The sequence below is a fragment of the Equus asinus genome, chromosome 22 (genome assembly GCF_041296235.1).
Source record: "Equus asinus isolate D_3611 breed Donkey chromosome 22, EquAss-T2T_v2, whole genome shotgun sequence".
Classification (NCBI taxonomy): Eukaryota; Metazoa; Chordata; class Mammalia; order Perissodactyla; family Equidae; genus Equus; species Equus asinus.
The window spans coordinates 37,183,827-37,208,648 of record NC_091811.1 but is presented as its reverse complement, the minus strand read 5'-3'; the positions used below and the strand labels follow the sequence as shown (position 1 = coordinate 37,208,648).

Sequence of the window (24,822 nt, the reverse complement as noted above, 5' to 3'; positions counted from 1 at the left end):
GGATGAGTGTGAACAGCTATTAGAATTCTTACCAGTCTCAGTGCCTTACATATATTAGTTCATTTAACTTTCCCAACAACCCTATGAGGTAGTACTATTACCATCTGTTTCACAAACCAGGAAATTGAGGCCCAGAGCAATTAAATAATTTTCACCAAATCGCACTGCTAGTTAGTAGCAGAACAACATGTTCTAAGGAAGATGCGGATATGGTAAAAAGAATATAAAAAGAACAAAAAAATAACGTAATTTGAACCTATCATCTTTTTTCCTCTTGTAAGCATAAATTCAAACAAAGAAAAACATGTAACAGCTACGTCATGCAACAGTCAGTGTATTCTCATGTAATACAAGGGAAAGAAATATCTGTTCCACTAAACACACAGATTTGTCACTTTCTACCATCTCATTTACAACTCCCTTGGCCTAGGACATGAATCAGAGTAATATTCCACTTCTCATGATTACAAGTAAGGCATTGTGCTATATGAGAGAAAACAGTTTAACATTAAAAAAAAAATCCAAGTTATTTGAAAATCATAAAAAATAGGAAGAGGTAAATATCCATAATGGAAAAAAAAGTTACTGCCAATTCTTTCAGTTACCAAAGCTAAATTTTTAACTGAATGTGTCAAGGAATTTACTTCAATTCAAACTGGTTTTAAAAAGTTTACTGAAAGGTGACGTGCCAGACATTGTACTAGATCCTGGGAATATAAAGATGAATGAAATATATAGTCCTTGCCCTCAGTGTCTCAGAATCTAATGGAGTTGGGTAGACACATATATAGGCAATTACCATAAAAGTAATAAAAGGAATGCTAACTGGTGGAGGGAGGAGGGAAAAAGGATGGGCAGAAAACATCTAAAAGAGATTACATTTGAGGTGTATTAAAGGATTCATATGAATTTGTAAGGCTGATCAATTTGAAAAAAGGATTCCAAGTAAAGGGAACAGCACACGCTGTTATGAAAGAACACATTATGTTCACCATACATAGGATATATAACCTACATTTCCCGAGTAGCTGGTAATGAGGTGGCAACCTCCTGTGAATAGATATGTTAAGGAGTTTAGATTTTATCCTAGGTAATGAGGAACCACTGAAGGATTTTATAAAGGAGTATGACACAACGGACTTGTTTTTTAGAACAATTACTTTAATAGCAATATGGAAGGTGAATGAGACAGGAAAATCAATAAGGCTATTACAGTTATTCAGGTAAAAGATGAAGGTGACCCATACTGGGGTAGCAACAGTAGGGATAAAGAGGAGAAAACAGTTTTAACAGACATTTAAAAGCTAAAACTGAAAAGACCTGGTAATTTATTAGATATCAAGGGAGAGGGAAGAAAGTGTCTCTCTCAGGGTTCCTGACTTCAGACATTTGGATGAAAAAAATCCATGAATTTTTCTTAATGGTCTTTAAGTATATGGTAGGCTCTTGAGCACCAGAAGTAAAAGAAAGTCTTGCCTGAAGGCAGAGAAATGAGAAGTGTCACCTTCACTATATCAGCATCCCATTCAACAATCCAGAACAGCTGCCTACCACATCAAGTCAGAAAATCTAGGTCTGCACGACAGAAAAATTCCTCCATCTTCTTATCCTTCTCATTCTAATTCCCACCCCGAATCCTAAAGTGCTGATACCAGATCTCTAATCAGTTTCTCTATTAATAACACTCAAAGATTGGGGAAATTACGCACAATCAGAGCTCAGCATCAGAATCACCTGTAGAACCTCTAAAATGAAGCAAGCCTGGGCCCCACCACTAGAAATTTTGATTCTATGGGGTCCAAGCATCTGCAGTAGTTTACAAAAAGCTTCACAGGTGAGGCTGATGGAACCCTAACTAAAACCAGGTTATAGAGATAGATACATTTTCAATTAGTCAATGGTTAAGTTTGAGCAGATAGTAAACTAGCAGCTAAAGTTCAGGTCTGATTTCATCTCTTCTTTTGATAATGTTTTATAATGGAAGTCAAAACTAAATAATATGCTACCACGGGAAAAACATGGAACCTTGAAGCCGCAATTCAGGTCTGAGTTCTTGGGCTAATAAACTCTGTGACCATGGGCAATGTATGTGATCTCTCCTCTAAGTCCTAATTTCTCAACGTACACAATGAAGAGTTTGTAATAGATAAATTTTTTGATTCCTGATCTTCAAAGTTAGCACTAATTTAAAATTGGTGGCCACACTAAATGCTTTGTGTTTAAAAAAAAAAAAGATACTATCTTAAAGCACTTCTGAAAAACAGAACAACTCCTACCCAACCTCCTACCCCTTTGCCCCTTCATCCAAGGTGATCATTTGATACGGCACAGAGGTAAAAAATAAAGCCAGAGAAAGAGACAGCAGATTCTCAGAGCAACACTGCAGATCTACTTTTAAAACAAAGGCCTGACGTGTTATTCGCCTGGAATCAAGGTAAAGGTAGCATGTCAGCACTCTTGACCGTTACAGGCCTACCAGGAATCCTCAGACTCATCATGGAAGTTCAATTAATGTGTTTAGTTGTTTTTCTTGAATGAACACTATAATCATTTTATACATAATTAGTTTATACCTAAGTTTATGCATAAATATACTTTACGTTAAAGAGACGCATCATGCTAGGAATAGCAAATACAGGTTCTGTTAACATGGTCAAATATAAATTAGCATCATGAAATAAACTCATAAAAGCAAACATCTGTAGAGAACTTCCAAAATAATGTAGATTAGAACACTTTTTGCTTCAACATTTGAAAAAATAATCAAATGAAAAAGATACTTGATCTACATATAATCCAAATCACACATCCATAAAAGTTAAGTATCTCAAACTGCTGCAAAGATATTTCTTAAAAATTGTGCATAATTATTGGTTATTAATTTTATTAATATACCATTAATAATCTATACCAGTAAGCTAATTATTGCTAACAGCTAATAAGTATGCTACATTTTATGTTACCAAAAAGGGAGTTTGTTACTTTGTCACCTTACTTTTGAATCTGAAAACCTTCTACAGTCATGCACAGCATAACAATGCTTCAGTCAATGACCAACTGTATATACGACAGTGGTCCCAGTAAGATTAGTACCACATAGCTTAGGTGTGCAGTAGTCTATACCACCTAGGTTTGCATAAGCACACTCTATGGTGTTTGCACAATGACGCAATCGCCTAACAATGCATTTCTCAGAACATATCCCTGATGTTAAGCAACACGACTGCACTTCAAACATCTATTTATGGATATCCAAAAGAATAGACAACATTTCAATAGGTGTTATTTAACATTTACTGTTCCTACCTAGCACTGACCTAGATACTCTGAAGAACAAAATTTTAAAAAGTTAGATGCATGCTAATGAGGGACTTACAATTGTTAGAAAGATAAAACATACGTGGAAAACAGTCTATGGAACATGGACTAAGACAACTAGTTGTAGTCAAGTGCCCTAGTGACCGATATAGGACATAAAATAACATAGTATAACTTGCTATCTATGCAAAGTAGGAATTAGACAAATAATAAGAGGCTCAAATATATCTGATAAGGGGTTAACACCTAAAATATATAAGGAACTCATACAACTTAACAGCAAAAAAACAAACAACCCAATTAAAAAATGGGCAGGAGATCTAAATAGATATTTTCCCAAAAAAGACATACAGATGGACACAGGTACCTGGAAAGATACTCAACAACACTAATCATAAGGGAAATGCAAATCAAAACCACAATGAGATATTACCTCACACCTGGTAGAATGGCTATTATCAAAAAGACAAAAAATAACAAGTGTTGGTGCGGATGAGATAAAAGAGAACCCTTGTGCACTGTTGGTGGGAATGTAAATTGGTGCAGCCACTATGGAAAACAGTATGAAGGTTCCTGAAAAAAATTAAAAACAGAACTACCATATGATCCAGCAACTCCACTTCTGGGTTATTTATCTGAAGGAAACGAAAACACTAATAGCCACCTCATGTTCACTGCAGCATTATTTACCATAGCCAAGACATGGAAACAACCTAAGTGTCCATCAATGGATGAAGGGATAATAAATAAGTGCATGTGAATGCAATGGAATATTACTGAGCCATAAAAAAGAAGGAAATCCTATTTCTGACAACATGGACAGACCTTGAGGGCATTATGCTAAGTGAAATAAGCCAGACAGAGAAAGACAGATACCATATTATCTCACTAATATGTGGAATCTAAAAAAACAAAAAAACCTGAACTCATAAAAACAGGGAAGAGATTGGTGGTTGCCAGAGGCCAGGGGTGGGGATTGGGTAAAATGGTGAAGATGGTCAAAAGTACCAACTTCCAGTTATAAAATAAATAAATCAGGGGGATGTAATCTACAGCATGGTGACTACAGTCAACAACACTATCTTGTATATTTGAAAGTTGCTAAGAGAGTAGATCTTAAGTTCTCATCACAAGAAAAACCAATTTCTAACTATGTGCGTGGTAATTAATGTTAACTTGACATATTGTGGTCACCATTTCACAATATACACATATATCAAATCATTATTTGTATACCTATAATTAATATATCAATCGTTGTACACCTGAAACTAATATGTTACACGTCAATTATATCTCAATTTTTAAAAAAAGAGGCTCAAAGTAGGTATCAATTAAAACCTTGAAGGATATGAGAAATAAGTAGAGAAGAATAGAAAATTAAACAGTAAATTATATAACCCTTATAACACTTTTGTAATGTTTGCCACTAAACCAACTTGCTTCTACTAGTGTTCCTCAATGGAAGAGATGTTTTTCCCCTTACATATTAACCTCCATATCCAACACCACCAAGCAAATAACAGGCAACCAGTATGCATTTGCCCATCAATCAATAAACTTCATTTTAATGAAAGTACACTAGATATTTCCTATAAGGATGGTTTACTCTTTCATAAACACTAAAACAGTGAAAGAGATACCTTTTCAAACAACTAGTAAAATGCTCTATCAGCTGGATGTTGCCCTCTGGATACAAATCTACACTCCCTGGCCACACCAAACTTCTGCCTGCTCTCTAAACCCACAAGGCCTAGCAACTCCTTCACTGACTTCTTACTGCAGACTCCTACTCAACTTCCAAAAGCAGTCACCACTTCTGTGAAGCTTCCAGGGAGAATCAGTCCCTGTCTGCACCTCTCAGCACTACGTTCTACCTCCATTATCTAGCAAAACAGACTATATTATAACCATCAATTCTTTCTAGAAATAAAGGTACCTAAAGGCAGCGGCTCATTCATTTTGATAGTCTACCAATACCTATCACTGCACTTGTACACACCAACAAAACCATTGCTGAATGCAAGAAACAGTCAACGACATAAATATCGTTCAAGCGTTCTCCAACACAACCTGGAGATGTGTCTCTGTGAATACACATAATCACCATGAACTCATAAACCAAACAGACCAAATGGCAATTATGGCTCTGCAAAAGGATTCTTCATTTTTATCAGAAATAATTGCAACAAGACCCCCTTTAAAGATGAACTCTTTCAGTGGGTGTAAAATTACCCAACTAAGAAGTTTTTATTTCATGACATTTAAGAATCACTTTATTACAAAGCTAGATATATTTTTGACTGGCAATGAGACTATCATGAAATCCAAATAAGACAATCAAAAATTCAAATTTAAGAAAGTACTCATTAGTAATTAAATATCAAAATCATCCAAGAATCCTTGGAATTTGATTTCAGATCTCTAAGTTTTCTCAAGCAAGTGCTTTTTCTTTCCCCTAGTGTCTATGCTTTAGTTTACCTTTTGCGCAACTTACTTTGCAAAATGTTTCATTCAGTCATTTCTTAACCAAATCACTTGCAGAAGGTTTAAAGAACATCACGCAACAAAGTCAAAATTTAGGAAGTTTTGAAATTACCAGTTATGTCAGAATGTGAGTGGGACACGTCCTAAAAATTCAAATACAACAGAGCCCAGATCTGAAGACACGTATAAAGTCTCCATCAAGTTAAATAAGTAAATGTGAAATTCTAAGAAAAATCTTTCTTTGTTTTAGTAGTATTAACACCAATATTAATAGCCACCAGTACTGAGACCCCACTATTTGCCAGACATTTCATGTAAATTCTCCCTGATCCATCCAAAAACCCTTAGGAGCAAACTGAGCCTCAGAGGTCAAACGGTTGGCCAAGCCTACACAAGTAACAAGTAATAAGGTTTGAATCCAGGTCTGTATGGTTCCAAAGGTTAAAACTTAATTCTCTTCTATGCTAACAATGTGTAATACTGAAATATCAAACCAAATTTCTACAAGTCTCTTTGCTTCTTTGAACTGCTGAAGGATAAATGGTCTAATGTCTGCCTCTGACCATGTTTCCAGCACTGCAACGTTTCCTTGAAACGTTACTAAGCCTCTATGTCTGAAGTCTATGCTTTTTAAAGTCTACTTTGATACTTCTATAGTAAATCGTTTTGAACAGCACACAACAGTAACTTCCTTATACTGAAGTCTAGATAAACACCTTTTCAGAGACGTTTCAGTACTGCGTGCTACACACAACTACCAACTCCATGGAAAGGTCAAAAAGCTAAGAAGTTAAGGGAAGCTTAGCCTTTAGCTATTAAATGCCCCGAAGCTAGTCTCAAAAATAAAGGAATGGATTAAAAGGGGCTTTCTAAATATCTGATTAAATGCCAGGTGGTAATACCAATTTCAAGTAGGAATTCCACGCTGGTGAAGGAAAAAAAATTCAATTCAATAAAAATTCTGTTCCACCAGCTCTACAAAATTTCACGGCTCATCTGCATTCTCTTAAAGCTTCTTGACTGATGGAATTTGTTTAAAAAGGACCAAGAACCAAATTTAATATAGGAATTCTTTAATTATATCTGTTTAGGACAGTTTTATGTGGCTACTTATTCTGGCAGCAAAGTAATTAGCATTAAAGACCAAAGGCTTCTTGCATGAATCCAGAATACAAACTTGTTTGGATTCTATGTCATGGAACCACAGAAAGAATCCAGTAAGTCAACTTTCACTGAATTTATTTATGCCTGTCATTTCCTTTGGGGCAAATTCATTTTACAGGCTACTGACAAAATAAGAGACTCAAAACTGGTTGGCTTTTATTGTTTGGTATTAGTTCTTTACATGGCAGCCATCCAGCTTTTGGACGGGTCAGGGAGAATTTACATGAAATGTCTGGCAAATAGTGGGCTCTCAGTAAATGGTGGCTATAGCTAATTCAGAGAGCCGAAGCTAATTCAGCCATGTTGCTGGTTCAAAAGGGACTTAATTACCTTAAGCCAAAGGCATTTATCAAATCAATTGACAGGAAAGAGAGATTAACTGCTATTATGATACTGCTCCTGAAGCCAGGAACTAGAAAATCCGGATGAATTATGATAATTAGAATACCTCAAAAGAAGAGAAGAGCAACCAGCTAATTTTTTTTATTAACCTTACAACAAAGTTTTATTTTCTTTTATTTTCCACTAATCCTCTTGGGCTACAACTGCTTTTATTATTAATATCAATGAAATGCTGTGAGCAGTTTAGAGAACTAAACTGCATATGTTCACAGAATTACAATATCTTGGGGATGGAAGGAGATTCCAAAGGCCATCTAATGCAACTGCCTATGCGTGGAGCGTGCTCTTTCATCCCATCCCCACTACGCAGCCAACGGATGGAACAGCCTCTCTTAAAGCAGCCCCCTCCGTCTTTAGATGACTCTCTAAGTTTTTACTCAGTGAATTGAAGTCTGTCTCACTACTGCTTCTACCTTTTGTATCCCTCCCTAAACGTCATGAAAAACCAATCTAGCCCCCTTTCATACGAAATCCTTTGAACATCCAAAGAGAGGGACTCTTTCTCCAGCTGTCTCCATTCCTTCAAATGTTCCTGACATCAAATGCTACTGAGTTCCATGTCTATGTGGGGCAAGCTACAAACAATTTAATTTGTATGCATATCTAAAATTATTTTAATTTTTAACAATTATATTTAAAACTGTGAATTACCTAAACACATTAGTTAACCAACTTTCAACTAGATGAACTGATGCTCAAGCATAGCAAAATCTTCCTTATAAGTGTAAATGCTTACACTGAAACTCAATAAATTCAGTCAGACACAAGACTATTTTTAATACTATTTAAATAATTAATTACCTTTAACTGTCCCTAATGTATACCAGTGAAATGTTTGTACAAAAGGCTACATTACTACATTATATTTAGGTCAACTAAAAATTTTAATAAACATTTAAAATACCTTTCTACAAAGTTTTAGTGCTTTTTTCTGCAGTTTATTTGAATTACAGCATGAATTAAAATTCTCAAGTTATGCAGATGATTATCCTTCCATAATTTTGACAACTTTCAGCCAAAGTCAAACAAAAAAAAAGTAAAAAATTCTGAATTTCTCAACCAAAGTCAGAAACTCTGAATTTTAAAGGCATTTTAGTCATCCGATTTCTGCAAGGTCCTGAGAGGGACTGTGTAACCTACTTCAAGATTCTCACTTTCAATGTGTGTAGAAAACTCCATAACATTTCATACATCCTTAGCTTATCCAGTGGCTCATTAAACACGCAACTGAGTCTTTGCCAATTGTGTTTTGACAGGTTAACATCATCTAAATTACACTGACAAAATCATTAAACATTCATATACACTCACTTACCCAAGACTCATGGTATAAAACTGTTAGCAGATACACTGCATAATCATAATTCTGTCTCTTTAAAGGGCACCTTTAAAAGAGAGAGGGAGGAAGTCAAAATTCTAAAAATTGAGTAAATAGAATAATTTGTAAAATATACAAATACTAAACACAAAGGATAACTTATACTCAGGTATTCCCTACTGCTTTAGGAAAATTCTGTTCTTGGAACAAGAACAGTCTATGGAGTCCATTACATGAGGATACTGAAAACTGGTGTTAGTTTTATTTTTATTTAGAGTATCTCTTTGCTTTCATCGTGAATGGAGTTATTTGTATCTGATAATAGCTTTATGCTATTTTAAATATGACTGTAACCAATCCAAGTGCCCTTTGTGATCTCAAGGGCTCAGAGTCTACTGCACAGTGTGAGCATATCTGCCGATTTCATTTTAATAACAGAGATAGACTGATGACAGACACTAATCTAAACGTTCACCTTTATTTCCCCAGAGCCAATTCTTTTAAAAATGAGCTATACTATACCATGCTGTACTGCTACTGTTGTATTTAAAATGGAACTAATAACCTAATATTACGTAAAACTTCTACATAAATATGAGACGGCATGTTTAGCTTTTAGGTTAATAAAATACTATAGAAAAGGAAACAATTACTTCCAATTCCTTTAAGTGTAAAATATAACCATCATATGACAAATTACTTTAACAGTACTCTGTTCATTGTACACTTAGGTTTAATAGTCCTCTACTCCAAATAGTTGTCACCATAAAACATATACACATTGACTCTTGTACTTAGAGAAAAAGAAAGCAACATTATCAGATACTTATAGAATTTCAAGCAATAACATTTTAAAGGTATTTTTTAAGATGCACAAACTAAAAACACAACATTATTTTACACTTTCTAAAGATAGTATAAAGAATATTACCACTATATTTCAATGTATTTCGGATCTCTTTTCCCCCATACAGTAATAATCTGCAATCACGGTTCCCAAGCTTTCCCCACCTCCACATTGTTACTATCTCATATGTGCGTCATGCTGCTTCTTCCTACCACTAAGAAGCAGGACACAAAACCTAACTGATACTGACTCCTCGAAATGCTTTTAATCTGGCATAAGGAGGGAGAGAGGATATCTGCTCACTTGGTTTTCTCTAAAGGTAGGTCTTGACATTTTGACTAAATTTAGAAACAACCAAAGTATAATTCTAGAAATAAAATAACTGTTTAGTAAAAACATACCAATAACTTTTCCTTATCTCAAATGACCTAATTTATAAATTCATATAAGATGAATTTAATACTGCTTTTATGAACTTCTATGCTAGCACTGAAATTCTGATTATTTACAAAAGTGCCTAGGTAAATGAAACTGCCATATTTAATAATTTTAATTTTGAACTATAAGATTGTTATATACTTTGACTTTGTAAAAACCTGTTTAAGCATTAATCACTAGCAAATCATACTTGGTTTTCTTCTAAGATCTTGTCTGATTTTTATATTCATGGATATATTAATGTCAAGATTAAAAATAATAATTTAACTCAAGCAAGGCTCTCCATATACACAGAGATCACAGCAACAGTGGACTAGTGTGAGGATATTAAAAATATGAATTAAACAACTTCTCTGACCTAATAAAGTAATATAAGCTGATATGAAAGGCTACCCCATTTTCAATGTCTTTTTTTTTCTTTTTCTTTGCTGAGGAAGATTCGCCCTTAGCTAATATCTATGCCAATCTTCCTTTATGTTGTTTGTAGGTCACCACCACAGCATGGCTGCCCACAAGTGGTATAGGTCCATGCCTGGGAACTGAACTTGGGCTAACAAAGCACAGCACACTGAACTTAACCACTAGGCCACGGGGCAGGCCCCATCAATGTCATTTCTTAAAAAAGGACTGCAAGGGCACTGGAGGACCACAATGCAACACATGTGACCAATCTGCTGCACCTTTCTCTCTTTACCTGTCTGTTCTGATGGTAAGCACATCTGTGGTCTTGCAGTATCGCTCTCCTACAAGTTTAATAAGTTTCTTCTTTGCATGATCATCTAAATTCAAACTGGAAAGTTTAACCTTAAAAACAAGAAAAAACTATTTGAAGAAAATTATTTCACATACTTTGTTTAATGAAAAAAAAAAAACAGTAGCAATATTATTTGTGTTAGCATTAAACTGACCAAAAAGAAAGATTTTCAAACTCCTTTCTGTCCAGAGTTAGCAATTGGCATACATTATGAAGCCTGATCTTACTCATGGAAAAAAAGGGAGGGGGAGAAAACTGTTTGGAGTTCTTTGAAAGTTCTGGGCATTAGTACCTTTCCTGAAAGAACCAATGATATGTCTCTTAAATAAATGAAATTACAGTGCTTATGAGTAGCACTAATAGAATTAAATTCAATTAGTGTTAGTAAAGCTGAAATACAGCAATAAATGGATAGAACATAAGGGCTTTAAGTAATTTCAACCACACAATTATGAGACCCATATCGCTGCAACTCGTTCAGGGGCATTTATTTTAAAAGCTACAGATCTCTCATGGAGGCTAGAATACAGCATCCATGAAAGATCAAAACATTTGAAATAATCCACCCTCAACACTTTGCAAAATGTTAATACTAGTCCCACAGGCTGCCAAGAAAAATTATTTCTTTAAAAAGGCTATTTCTGTTGAATACATTCAGGAAATGCTGAGTTAAATTAGGTTCTTTTCAGTAGGATTTCTTAGAGGAGGTAATACGCTAATGAGCATTCTGAAACTTTAAGATGTAGGGTTGTTATGTAATGATTCCCAAATTTATCTGACCTCAGATTCTACTTTTCAAGGGGCAGTTCATGGAGTAAGTCTTCTTTAAAACATATTTTGGGAAATGCTGGACTAAATGAACACATTTTTTAACTTGCAGAGAATTATGGCATGGGCTGAAGGTATTATCTAGGGATGAATAGGCTTGACAAGGAAAATAGGTTAGACACTAGAATACAGTTAAATAAGGTAAACCACAGATTGTTTTTCCATGGAGCGCATCAAGAATAAGAAAGAGTCATAACTGTATGAAGATGAAAAAAGGCTAAATAAGATTTTGAAATCCCATCCATTTCTTTCTCTCTAGCTTCAATAACTGCACTGCCCTCGAAACACCATAGCATAAGAGCTTATTTATTTTTCCACTCTTCCCACTAGACTGAAAACCCTCAAGGGTAAGAATGATGTCCATCTTGTTCCTGGCAATGGTTTAGCACTTAAAAAGCATGCAACATATATTTGCCGAATGAGTGCATAAATTTAAAAAGGGGAGGATATATTGTTTTTTGTAAGTACTGTGAATTTTTTATTTGAACTAGAGAAAACAGAAAATAAATAAATATTAACATTCTCTTAAAGAACATAAGGAATAAAAACATTGACTACGAATTATCAATCCAACAGAACGGCCATATGTTGCAGACAATGTGAATTACCACAGGCCCCTGGAAAGAATATGTATCAATAATCAGGTTATCAGCTTGATGGATAAAATAAGCAATTTTATGATAATTTTGATTGTTAACAATATAAAGAATTACTTATAAGAAAATCATAAAACATATCTACATTATAATTATGAAAATATATGCACATATGGATGCATACAGTACAGAAAAAGAAATGAATAGTTTTAACATTAGGATAGTGAGAATGTAGTGATTTTTCCTTTTAAAGCTCCTTTCAATGAAATCATGACATTCAACAATAAATTTAAAAAGTTACCATTTAAAAAATTTAAGTGTTCTACTGGAAAACAAGTGATAAAATGGCAGCATTAAGCCCTCATACATCAATAATCAACCTAAATGTAAATGGACTGAATTCTCTAATAAAAAGACACAGTGGCGCAATGGATCAAAGAAGACCCAATAATATGCTGCCTCCTGGAAACACATCTCAGCTCCAATGACAAACACAGGCTCAGAGTGAAGGGATGGAAGACGACACTCCAAGCTAATGGCAAACAAAAGAAAGAAGTTGGTGCAATACTTCTATCAGACAAAGTAGACTTCAAGATAGAACAGGTAAAGAGAGACAAAGAGGGGCAGTATATATAGCAAGTTTAAGTGTTCTAGCTTTTCATACAGTAGTCCAAAAAAACGGCAGCAATGTTGATCATTATTATCACAACTGCTTTAAAACTCATGTTCATATTAACATTTTAATATTCAAAAATTACATAAGAGTTTATGCCAGAAACTCATAAATATTTCAGAAACAGCTGTGTGGTGCACTCACGCCACCTGCTAGCACTCAAAGGCACTGCAAAACTGTCGTCTTTATCCTGAAGTAACACTCTGACTTTGAAATTGAGTGGCATTTATGGTCATTCTTTTTCCAAAATTCAGAAGAATCTTTAGACTTTTCTTTTCTCAAGTTGCTATATTTTAAAGACTCAATATTGGACTATTAACATTATCCCCGAAACAATGTTGACATTTCAAATCATAGGAGGTTGTGGTTATATGTGTGTATCTTCAAATGCCCATATATAATAGAGCTACATAAACTGAGAAATATCTAAATGTGCAAAATATGTTTTCTGTTTACAAGTACAGTGCAGCTCGTTAAAGAATTCTGCAATCACACGTAAGACAAGAATTGGGTCTGATTTCTAGATTTCTACTTACTGGTTGTGACCTTAAACAAATCATTGGATCTTCCTAGCTGTTTCCTTATTCATAAAATAGAAAGGATTCACAGGATTTTTATCAGGAATAAATGAAATTAAATAGAAGAAAGCACTTTTATGTTGGAGCGTATATGGAGAAAAGGGAACCCTCATACACTGCTGGAGGGAATGCAAACTGGTACAGACACTATGGAAAACAGTATGGAGATTTCTCAAAAAAGTGAAAACAGAAATGCCATATGATCCAGCTATCCCACTACTGGGTATTTATCCAAAGAACATGAAAATCAATAATTCAAAGAGGTTTATGCACCCCAAAGTTCATCGTGGCATTATTCACAATAGCCAAGAAATGGAAGCAACCCAAGTGCCCATCAATGGATGAATGGAGAAAGTAGTGGTATATGTACACAATGGAATACTACTCAGCCATAAAAAAAGACAAAATTGTGCCACTTGTGACAACATGCACGGACCTTGAGGGTATTACGCTAAGCAAAATAAGTCAGACAGAGAAAGACAAACACTGTATGATTTCACTCATACATGGAAGATAAATAAACACATAGATAAGGAGAACAGATTGGTGCTTACCAGAGGAGAAAGGGGTAGGGGAAGTGCAAAAGGGAGAAAGGGGCACATATGTATGGTGACGGATAAAAACTAGACTATTGGTGGTGAACATGATGCAATCTATACACAAAGTGAAATATAATAATGTATACCTGAAATTTACACTATGTTATAAGCCAATATGACCTCAGTAAAATTTTTAAAAATAGAAGTACTTTTAAAGTTGTATATAAATATTATATTGTTTTAATTCTGAACTACTTTTATGACTATTAAGAAAAATATCCCATCCTTCCTTCTCTGAATATAAAAATTTGAATATCCCTAAAAAGTATTTTATATTATCTGCTTACTTTCACAATACTGCTTTAAATCATGCCAAACTGCACATGCTTTAGTCCCACTGTTTTACCTGCTTCTACCCTTGAACTACCGACACCATGCAGGACACCACCATTAAGCCGTTAACGGTCAGTGGGTCGAGTGAACAACAGTCCAGAAGGGTAGACATGAGTCAGGTGGAAGGGATACAAGGGAGAGACAAAGGCATCACACAATGACACAGGAGGGGATGGTGGTGTGATACAACTGATATCTGGCAGCAGACTTCAAATAAAGCAACGAGATTATTTTTACCTGTAATAAAATAAGCCAACGTAGAACCACTAGGGACTTTAAATGTCTGTTCCAAAAGTAAGGCAAAATCTAGGCTTCCTGACTCTGTGTTCAGAGATTTCTAATCACATTAACACAGAGCTCAACATCTGTTGGCTGCTGTTGTTATTATCATTGTTATTAGAAAGAGGTAACATTCATTAAGTTCTTAAAACTGTACCAGGTATTATTACTCCATAGGCACTTTTTATTAACCTGTGGAATGATGTCAGCAGAGTAGAAGTTTAAGTTCTTTTTTTTTTTCCTTGTTTATCTAGATTTTCTAAAATTTACAGTAAACGTATTGCCTTTTATGATTTTAAAATGTTTTCAATCTCTCTAAATACATAACATATTGTTAAGATATTTAAACAGTTCTATGGAATAAAAAAAGGCTGGGAAGCTTCGTAAATTCATTTCACAAAGATGGCACAACCTGGATACCAAAATCCAGCAAAGAAAGAAAACTCCAACTCAATCATGGCTGTACTACTGAAAAAACTTCTAAAAATTAAAGTTTGTCTATTTGTTAGTATATAATGGAAAAATGGTTGCAGAGATTTCAACATATTTTTGGAGTATACTTGGAATGTTCTGATTTAAAATATAGATTACATGGAGTACAAAAACTGCTTTTATGAGGGTCCTAGAGGTACCTCTAAAAGGTGGGCAGTCACCCTCCAGGACAGATGAATCAAAGTACATTAGTCAGAGCTCCCTGGAGGGATGGCTGATTCCAGGAGTGGGACAGGGAATATATAAGATGAGCCTGGAGCATTTTGTGGTGCCAAAAAATAAAGAAGTATTTAAAAAAACAAATGATGGGGCTTGGCAAAGGAACAAGGAGCCAACTGAAAGGGGTCCCAATGGCCAAAGCTGGAACAATCTGAGCAAGAAAACAGATAATGTATTATTGGATTATAATCCAAAGGATAAAATAAATATCCTTGAGTCCACACTGATATAAATAAATGACTGAACAAATAAATAAAGGGAGGAGAACAGACAATTCTCCCATAGAGAAGAATTCCAACTAATTTATGTGATACTTCTCCTTCAAGAAGGTGGAGCATAACTCCCAACCCCTGAAGTGTTGTCTGTGCAGAGTGACTTCCTTCTAAGGAGTACATCTGGTAAGGAAGAAAACAAGGCTAATTTTACAGTGAAGAGAACTGGTAAACACTACCTCAGCCAGGTGATCAAGGCTGCAGCATCAGTGATGGGGCATGCTAGGAGCCTATCCCCTCACTATGATGTGATGAGAATGGCACTTGACTTCTGAGGTTTTCTTCCCAAAACACACACCACCAGTCTAACCATGAGAGAAACTCAAACAAATCTAAATTGAAGGATATTCCACAAAATACATAACTGGTACTTCTCAAAACTGTCAAGGTCATCAAAAACAAGGAAATTCTGAGAAACCATCACAGTCAAGAGGAGCCTACGGAGACATGATGACCAAATGTAACGTGGGTACCCTGGATGGGATTCTGAACAGAAAAGGAATATTAGGTAAAAACAAAGAAGATGTGAATAAAGTATGGTCTTTAATTAATAATGTATCAATATTGATTCATGAGTTGTATAAATGTACCATAGTAACGTAAGATGTTAACAACAGCAGAAATTTGGTGTGAAACATAGGGGAACTCCTTGTACTGTCCTTGAAACTTTTCTGTAAATCTAAAACTAATCTAAAATAAAAAGTTTAATTAAAAAAAAAAGGACATTAGGTAACTGCCCCATGACTGCCGTGTGAAAAAGACATGCAACGTGCATCCTTTAACAAAGGGAACTAAGAGTGGTTTCAAATACTAGCTTAGAAGTTACTAGGGCAGACACTTGGAACTGCAATGGCACGTGGCATGTTCCTGGTGAGTAAGGCGGGGATGTGATGTTTCTCCAAAGCAACATAAGATTAGAACAAACGATCCTAAAGAAAATAGCAACAAAGCAAATCAGTATAAAGTAAAAGAATGATATACCATAAACTGATCAGGTTCAGACATGGTTTACTACTTGAAAATCTATTAATATAACTCATTACTTCAACAATTTAAAGTAGATCATCTCAAAAATGCTAGTAGGGGCTGGCCCTATGGCCGAGTGGTTAAGTTTGTGCACTCCACTTTGGCAGCCCAGGGTTCGCCAGTTCAGATCCTGAGCGTGGACCCACTGCTCATTAAGCCATGCTTGGCGGGATACCACATAGCAGACCTAGAAAACTTACAATTAGGATATAGAACTATGCTCTGGGGGGCTTGGGGGAGAAGAAAAAAAAAGAGGAAGACTGGCAACAGATGTTACCTCAGGGTGAACCTTAAACAAAACAAAACAAAACAAAAAATGCTAGTAAACTAGGAATAGGACACATCATTAACATAATAGAGACTATTACCTCAAACTGAAATCCAATCTCATACCTAGAGGCTAAACACTAGAGAGGCACACCATTACAGTACAGAACAGCATAAGGGACTACATAAACATTATTTTAGAAATTTCATCTAATGCAAAGACAAAAAGCTATAAATATTAAAAAAAGAAGAATTAAAACTATTATTTATCCCTTATTTCCTGAGAAATCTCCAAAAGAATCAACTGAAAAGTCCTTGCATCTGGATTTTGGTCTCTAACCACCTATGTCCACTAGAAGGAATCAGAGCTCCTTGGAGAAATAGCTAATTCTAGGTCTGGGATAAGAAATACATAAAGTGAGCCTGGGCCACCTTGTTGCCAGAACACAAGGAAATTTACCAATGCCAATGGGACTGTAACAAAATGCCATAGGAACCAATTTAAAAGAGTTCCCACGAGCCAAAGTTAGGATATATTTTGAACATCAAAAAGAATTAGTGATTTTACTTGATCAAAACTTACTAAGTATATCTACTTACAGATTACCTGTTCAAAGAAAAAGCAAAGAACAACAATACATAACTTCGCAATGTAATGATCAGTTTGTAAGCCTCTTAACCAAGTGATCGATCTCAGCATACTAAGAATGAGGCAACCAGACTTCTTTATGTGTCCTCGCATGTACTGCAATATAAAATACAGAGCAACATCTATCAAGTATTCTTGTCGAAGTATTTAACTGAATCCAATCAGTCCGTTAAATCCAACTTCCAGTTTATATGAAGTACAGGAGATAGAGAAATAAGGTAAATGATGTCAGGATGCACTTAGACAAATTCAGAAGGTAGGAAATGCTACAGGATGAAATACCTGTCATGGGGGCGGTGAGTGTCGGGAGAGTAGTAGTGAGGTCCTTTGCTGGTCTACATTTAAAAGGACTTAAGACAGAGTACAAGCAAACGCATAGTCTTTGACTGGATTCTGGTTTAAACAAAAAGTTACTTAAAAAAACATTTTGGTGGGCCAGCCCCGTGGCATAGTGGTGAGGTCCAGGACACTCTGTCCGGCAGCCTGGGTTTGCGGGTTTGGATCCTGGGCACAGACGTACAAGACTTGTTAGCCATGCTGTGGCGGTGTCCCATATGCAAAATAGAGGAAGACTGGCACAGATGTTAGCCCAGGGCTAATCTTCATCAAGAAAAAAAAGAGGAAGATTGGCAGATGTTAGCTCAGACTGAATTTTCTTCACCAAAAAAAAAAAAAAAAACCCCACCCATTTTGGTGAGACAATTGCGGAAATGTGAGTGTAGAGTAGTTATTTTAGATATTAAGGAATTATTGAACATTTTGTTAGACATATTAATTATATTGGAATTACATAGAAAAAATCTCTTTAATTTTTAGAGATAACACACTGAAGTATTTTAGTGTGAAATGTCAGATATTAGTCATTTTAAAGTAAACACGTAAACCAAAAACACTTGTGTGTGAGAATGTATGAAGCACTCAATATTTTATATTTGTCAAAATATGAATTACTAAATCAAGGTGCCACGTGTATGGGTATTTATTAGACTACTTTCTCCACGTCTACATACGTTTGAAATTTTCCATAATGAAAGATTAAAAAACAGAATGTAGTAATACAGCCAGGTGAAAAGTTAAAAAAGAACTAAACCATTTTTGACAAGGATGCCAAGACAATTCAATGGCTAAAGAGTAGTCTTTTCAACAAACAGTGCTGAGACAGAGCAACATCCACACGCAAAAGAATGAAGTTGAATCCCTACCTTACACCATATACAAAAACTAACTAAAAATGGATCACAGATCTAGATGTAAGAAACAAAACTATAAAACTCTTGGAAGAAAACATAGGAGAAAATCTTCATGACCTTGAATTAGACAATGGTTCCTTACATATGGCACCAAAGCACAAGAGAGAAAGAAGAAATACATAAATTGGACTTCATCAAATTAAAACTTTGGTGCTTAAAAGGACACCACCAAAAAAGTGAGATGACAAACCACAGAATGAGGAAAAAATATTAGCAAGTCATGTATCTGATAAGGGACTGGTATCTAGAATATATAAAAAATACAAGTACACAATAAAGACAAATTACTCAATCAGAAAATAGGCAAAGAATCTGAATAGACATTTCTCCAAAGAAGATATACAAATGATCGATAAGCACACGAAAAGGTGTTCAACATCATTAATCATTAGGGAAATGTAAACCAAAACCACAATGACATACCACTTCATCTTCATCAGAATGGCTAAAACTAAAAAGACCAACAATAACAACCACTGGTGAGGATGTGGAGAAACTGGAACCCTCAAACATTGCTGGTGAAATTGTAAAATAGTGCAGGCACTATTGAAAAACAGTTTGGTAGTCCCTCAAAATGGGAAACATGGAGTTATATATGACCCAGCAATTCCACTCCTAGGTATACAACCAAGAGAACTAGAAACTTATGTCCACATAAAAACCTGTACACGAATGTTCATAACAGCATTATTTAGAATAGCCAACAAGTGGAAACAAACCACATGTCTACCAACTGATAAATGGATAAAATATGGTATATCCATAAAATGGAATATTATTTGGCAATAAAAAGGAATGAGGATCTGATATATACTACAACAGGTGAAACACTGAAAGTATTATACTAAGTGAAAGAATACATTATATATAATTCATTTATATGAAATATCAAGAAGAGGCAAATCCACAGAAACAGAAAGTAGATTAGTAGTTGACGGGGCTTGGAAGTGGTAAAGAAGGAGGAGAATGGGGAGTGACTGATAATGAGTATTGGGTTTCTCTTTATGGTGATGAAAATTTCTGGAGTTAGGTAGTGGTGATGGTTGCACAACTCTGTCAATATACTAAAAAACCACTAAGTTGTACACTTTAAAAAGGGTGAATTCTATAGTATGTGAATTATATTTCAATAAGCTGTTATTAAAAAGAAAAGAATAAGTATACAGGAAATCAATACAACATCAAATAAGAATACAAATAAAAAACATTTGCAAAAGAATAAATTCTCACTCTCATTAGAATTCAAAAACATACAAATTTTAAATATAAGATATCTTTTACCTATCAAATTGATAGGTAATAATAATATTTAGGTTGGTGAGGGTATAGAAAAAAAGGTTTTCACACAATCTGCTGGTATTGTATTTTTTACATTTCCTACAGGAATTATATAATATATAATAAAAAAACTTGTACTATATATATCAAAAAAACTTCAAAACATCTGCATCCTTTGACCTGACAGTTCTCCATTCAGGAATTTATCCTAGGAACATAATTAGGAATATACACAAATATTAATCTCTAAGGATATTCATTATATTTTTCTAATAAAGAAAACTGTTAGAAAGCCTAAATGTCCCAGAATATAGATAATTTAAATAAATCATGGTAGATCTATACTATGGAATTATTTGTTTGTATCTCCCACTTCAGTCTCAGAAAAAGGACTATGTCTGAATTGATCAACATCAGACTCCAGCCTCAAGCAGTCTTTGCACATAATAGACTCTCATTTACATGCTACTCTACGCAGCCACTAAAAATAATATTAAAGAATGTTTAATAACACTGAGAAAATTTTAATTCATATTGTTAAATGAAAAAGCAGATAACTAATCAAATATAGTATCATCCCACTAATATACACAAAGGCAAACTGCATACATACTAAAATGAGCTCCTGTAGACATATTACTTATTTATGAGTGGTAGACACACAAGCAATTTTATTTTATACTTTAAAACACTTTTATGTTCTCCAAATTTTCTACAGTAACTATGTATCAGTTTTATAACTGATACAAAACGCTACTTTTAAACATTATAATCATTCTTCTCTAAAAAATCTCTCTCTCTTACCCTTAAGGTTACTACTCGTGCTTTGGGGTTTCGAACAGATGGTCCCGCTGAAACATAATCAGCTGTTTCAATTTCAACTGGAAAATGCTTCTCGCATTTCTCATCATTGTCCAGTGCAGCTGGCCACTCAGTGCAGAACTCTGAGAATTAAAAAAAGTGATCCCAATTATAGTTTTGCAAGTGAATTCGCATTGTAATGTATGCTACCAGACAATCAAATTATTGAGAGATCATTCTCAAGTGACATGAAACCAAAGAATAGATCCTCTTCTGCACTTTATTTACAAATCATCACCCCTCATCTCTTTTCTTCTTAGGTGAATTCTAATTAGGGAACTTAACTAAAGGAATGATTTGGATAGTTCAGGTCTGGTGGGGGGGGTATGTCCAGTTAAAAGGGAAATATGACTCGATGGAAGCTTACTATAGCTTTGTACATATCTGTTATGGGACAGTTTAATTCCTCCTCACCAACCAGAAGCAAACAGTTCATAGCGCCCAGAGCATGACTGTTTTTGAAAAGGCAACAGGTAACATTAATTCATTCCCAACTGTAGGTTACTAAAGATCAGATGATGAGAATTGAAAGAAGCTCTGAAAATGCTCTAAGAGAAAACTGGGATGTGGTCAACATTCTTTCAGAATATGGCCTCAAACTGAAACAGGTACAAAAGCCTAGGTCATCCTTAAATGGATCCTTACAGTAATTCATGTTTCTTCTGTGACTTCTGAGCCACTGGGGGCTAAATGGAAAGAGGAAGAGACTTGTCCTCATATTCAAGCAAGACAGCTAGCCTAGGGGGGAGGTGGGACTGGGTATGAGACACACAGGAAATTCCAAGCACCACGAAGACTTCCCACGTCTATCTCCATAACACAGAGGTGTAAACTCAGGTCTAAATTGGGGAAAAAAAACTTAAGAGGAAATGAGATAGCTTCCAGCCTCCCCCAGCTATCAGTATTGAGGGACTCCACAGGTAGGCAGCTAATTTCACTTTGCTCTATTCCTATCAAGTCAGTGTGGCTCTCAGCTTGGGATGAAAACTTATGGCACTGTCAGGTTCCCCTCAATGGAAATCTCAATTCTTAAGCAGCCTCATTCTAAGAATAGCTAAACATAATTGGTTTCTTAGGTCAAACACATTAGACCTCACGGATCTGTGCTTTCTCCAAAAAGGCAGAACTGCAGGAGAGGCTGGTCACAATCACAGGCAGACATGGGAGCTCTTCTAGGTGATCTAAGGGACAGTGAAAGGTTCTTTGCCAACAACATTTTCCCCAAGCTAACAATTTTCTTACAGTAGGTTCTATATTTAGCTCCCATTTAGGCTTTAATATCAGAGTCAGCAACACGTCACTGTGGGTTACACAGATTCTCCAAGATCTGGGACTAAATATATGTTAGCAAATTAAGTATAGCTCACACCATTCCCCAAACACCCTGTTTAAGAGATCAATACTGACACTTTGAGGGGAAAGAAATATCTTTGCAATTATGAACATTTTGACATTTAAATAAAATTAACAGAGCAAGATTACTGAGATTAAATTTCATTGCTATTATGGACTAATTCCAATACTCTGCACTGTAAGATGCAACACTGCCAAGCAGTTTATAAGAGACTAGTCTGGGGAATTTTATGAGTTCCTGGGTTTCTACTGAATCTTTTTAACTTTGAATAAGTCATTTCAATCACAAGATGATAATTACAGCTTTTAAATTAAATTACCTGATTATATGTTTTAAAAAGGACAGCCAACTGGAGAGTACATAATAGATCCCTATTAGCCTTTTATTCATCTAATAGGTAGAGCAATAGACTAGACTTCTGAAGACCTTGGTTTTTACTTAACTTCTGCCACTGATTATTAAAGTTTTGGTAAATTATCTAACTTTCCTGTGCTTCAGATTTTCCATTTGCAAGTTAGATATAAAATCTGAACTGACCTACTTTGAAAGAGAACTGAGAAGAAATATCTGAAAAGCTTTTGAGTTATTTGGAAGTCACAATCTAAACCCAGAAGCTGGCAAAAGTGTACAGGCAAAATAAAGATTAAAACACTCACTTAAATACTGTAAGATATAATGCTGCTCTTCTGAATGTGCTGTATGAAAGCCTTTCTCACCTAAAAATTATGAAGTATTTTAGAACTATCTCATCACAATGACCACTTTCTAGATTATAAATGCACATTTAAAAATAATGGTTAAAAAGGAGAAAAATGGAATTTATCATAGTGTAATGCATTTGTTAACTGGCTTTACAAAGGATCAAAAAGTGATATATGATCTGTGCCAAATGGGGCACAAATGTGGAACAGTGATCAGCGTCAGTCTACTATTACGCACTAATGAATACAGAAACATGTAATCCAAAGGAACAGAAATGCATCCTAATGTCCCAAATCAGAAGACCACATAAATGAAAGGAGATAGAAGAGATTTTTTTTCCTTCCCTCATTTCAAGAGTAAGGTATCTACTTTTTAAGACCTCTTTATCTCTTTGTCCTTGTAATTTTGAATGGAAGGCCCTCCCAAAAGCTCAAATTTCATCACAATCATGTTCACTATCCTATTTCTGCTTCCAGCACAATCAGGCCACCTGTGAAGAGTTTCTAGGCTTCATTTTCTTTCCTGAAAAGCCTTAACAAGTATACTGGGCATTTAGACATCCTCTTTAAATCAACATGAATTTAAGACTTTATCCAAAGGTGTTAACTCTTGCAATAAACTACACAATCAATCACTAATAGCTGTGAATCTTAAACAATTCAAATTTGCTTATCCTATATATTCTCCAATGCAAATCAGAACAGAAACTCAATTGGAATATATATATTTTATTTTATATATATATATTTTATATATATATATAAAATGAAAACACACATAGAACCACGAACAAAAAAAAATGTCCTTTGCCTTTACCTCCAGGCATATGGGAAGATAGATAATAGTACAAAAGAGTGAAATCTATGTTTATATCTAGGAATCAATAGATATTGCTGAAATGTGATAAATCTAGAACTGGAGGCATAATTATATTCAGGTGAGTACTTCCATTTTATACATATAAAACTAAAAATATATAGATAATTCATATGAATATATATACCAAAGTATATACACTATACACCTTCTTTATATAGAGAGAGAATATATATTATATATACAAAGAGAGAAAAGATATACATAAAAATTACCAGACCTAAATAATGATTAAAGGAGAACACTTGTAGAATGAGGGGCTGGGGTGGAAAAGGAGAAGCATGAGACTATTGCTTTTCACCACCAGCTCTTCTACTATTTGATGTTACTGCAGGTACATTTCATTTCTAACTTCTTTAACATTTTACACAATTTCTTCAAGATAACTCTTCTCTGCAAAGCATCCCATTACTGACCCCACTACTATTCAGCTATTCAGTATTCTTCTATACTATCTTCAGTTTGGATCACATAAATTTGCATCTGTTGTCAACACTCTCCAATATTTTCTTTAATCTTTTTATGTATATGCTTTCTATAATTCAACAATAAGTCCCTAACCTACCTGAGCAAGGATTATGATTTCTGATTCTATTTAATATTTATAACACCTTGTAGAGTGGTCTGCAAAAAAAAAAAAGAACTGCAGATTTGACATCTAACAATTCACTGAAAACAACTTAAAAAGGAGAAACCAGCAAATCACTCAGAATGTAATGCTATACAGTATATTAGAAACGGGATTCTTTCCCCCCCATCCTTATTGAGGTATAATTGACAAAACATTGTGTAAGTTTAAGGTATACAACTTGATTTGATCCACGTATATGTTCCAAAATTATTACCCCACAGCATTAGCTAATACCTGTATCACACCATGCAATTACCATTTCTTTTTTGTGGGGAGAACCTTTGAGATCTACTCTCTTAACTTTCAGTTATATAATATAGTATTATTAACT

At 34.8% G+C, this 24,822-nt stretch overlaps 1 protein-coding gene across 3 annotated transcripts in view; it reads right to left on the bottom strand.

Annotated features, from left to right (window-relative positions):
- The window catches only part of MRPS35 (mitochondrial ribosomal protein S35), a 47,963-nt gene that overhangs the window by 11,173 nt on the left and 11,968 nt on the right, over positions 1-24,822 (bottom strand). For 2 of the 3 annotated variants that reach the window (XM_014846896.3, XM_070495259.1), the window contains exons 5-7: positions 20,872-21,011; positions 10,669-10,778; positions 8,687-8,756 (exon numbers count right to left, since the gene is read on the bottom strand). In XM_014846896.3, the coding sequence (XP_014702382.2) occupies positions 8,687-8,756; positions 10,669-10,778; positions 20,872-21,011 (320 nt within the window). The remainder of the gene's footprint in view (positions 1-8,686; positions 8,757-10,668; positions 10,779-20,871; positions 21,012-24,822) is intronic. The other variant, XM_070495258.1, reaches the window with a different exon arrangement.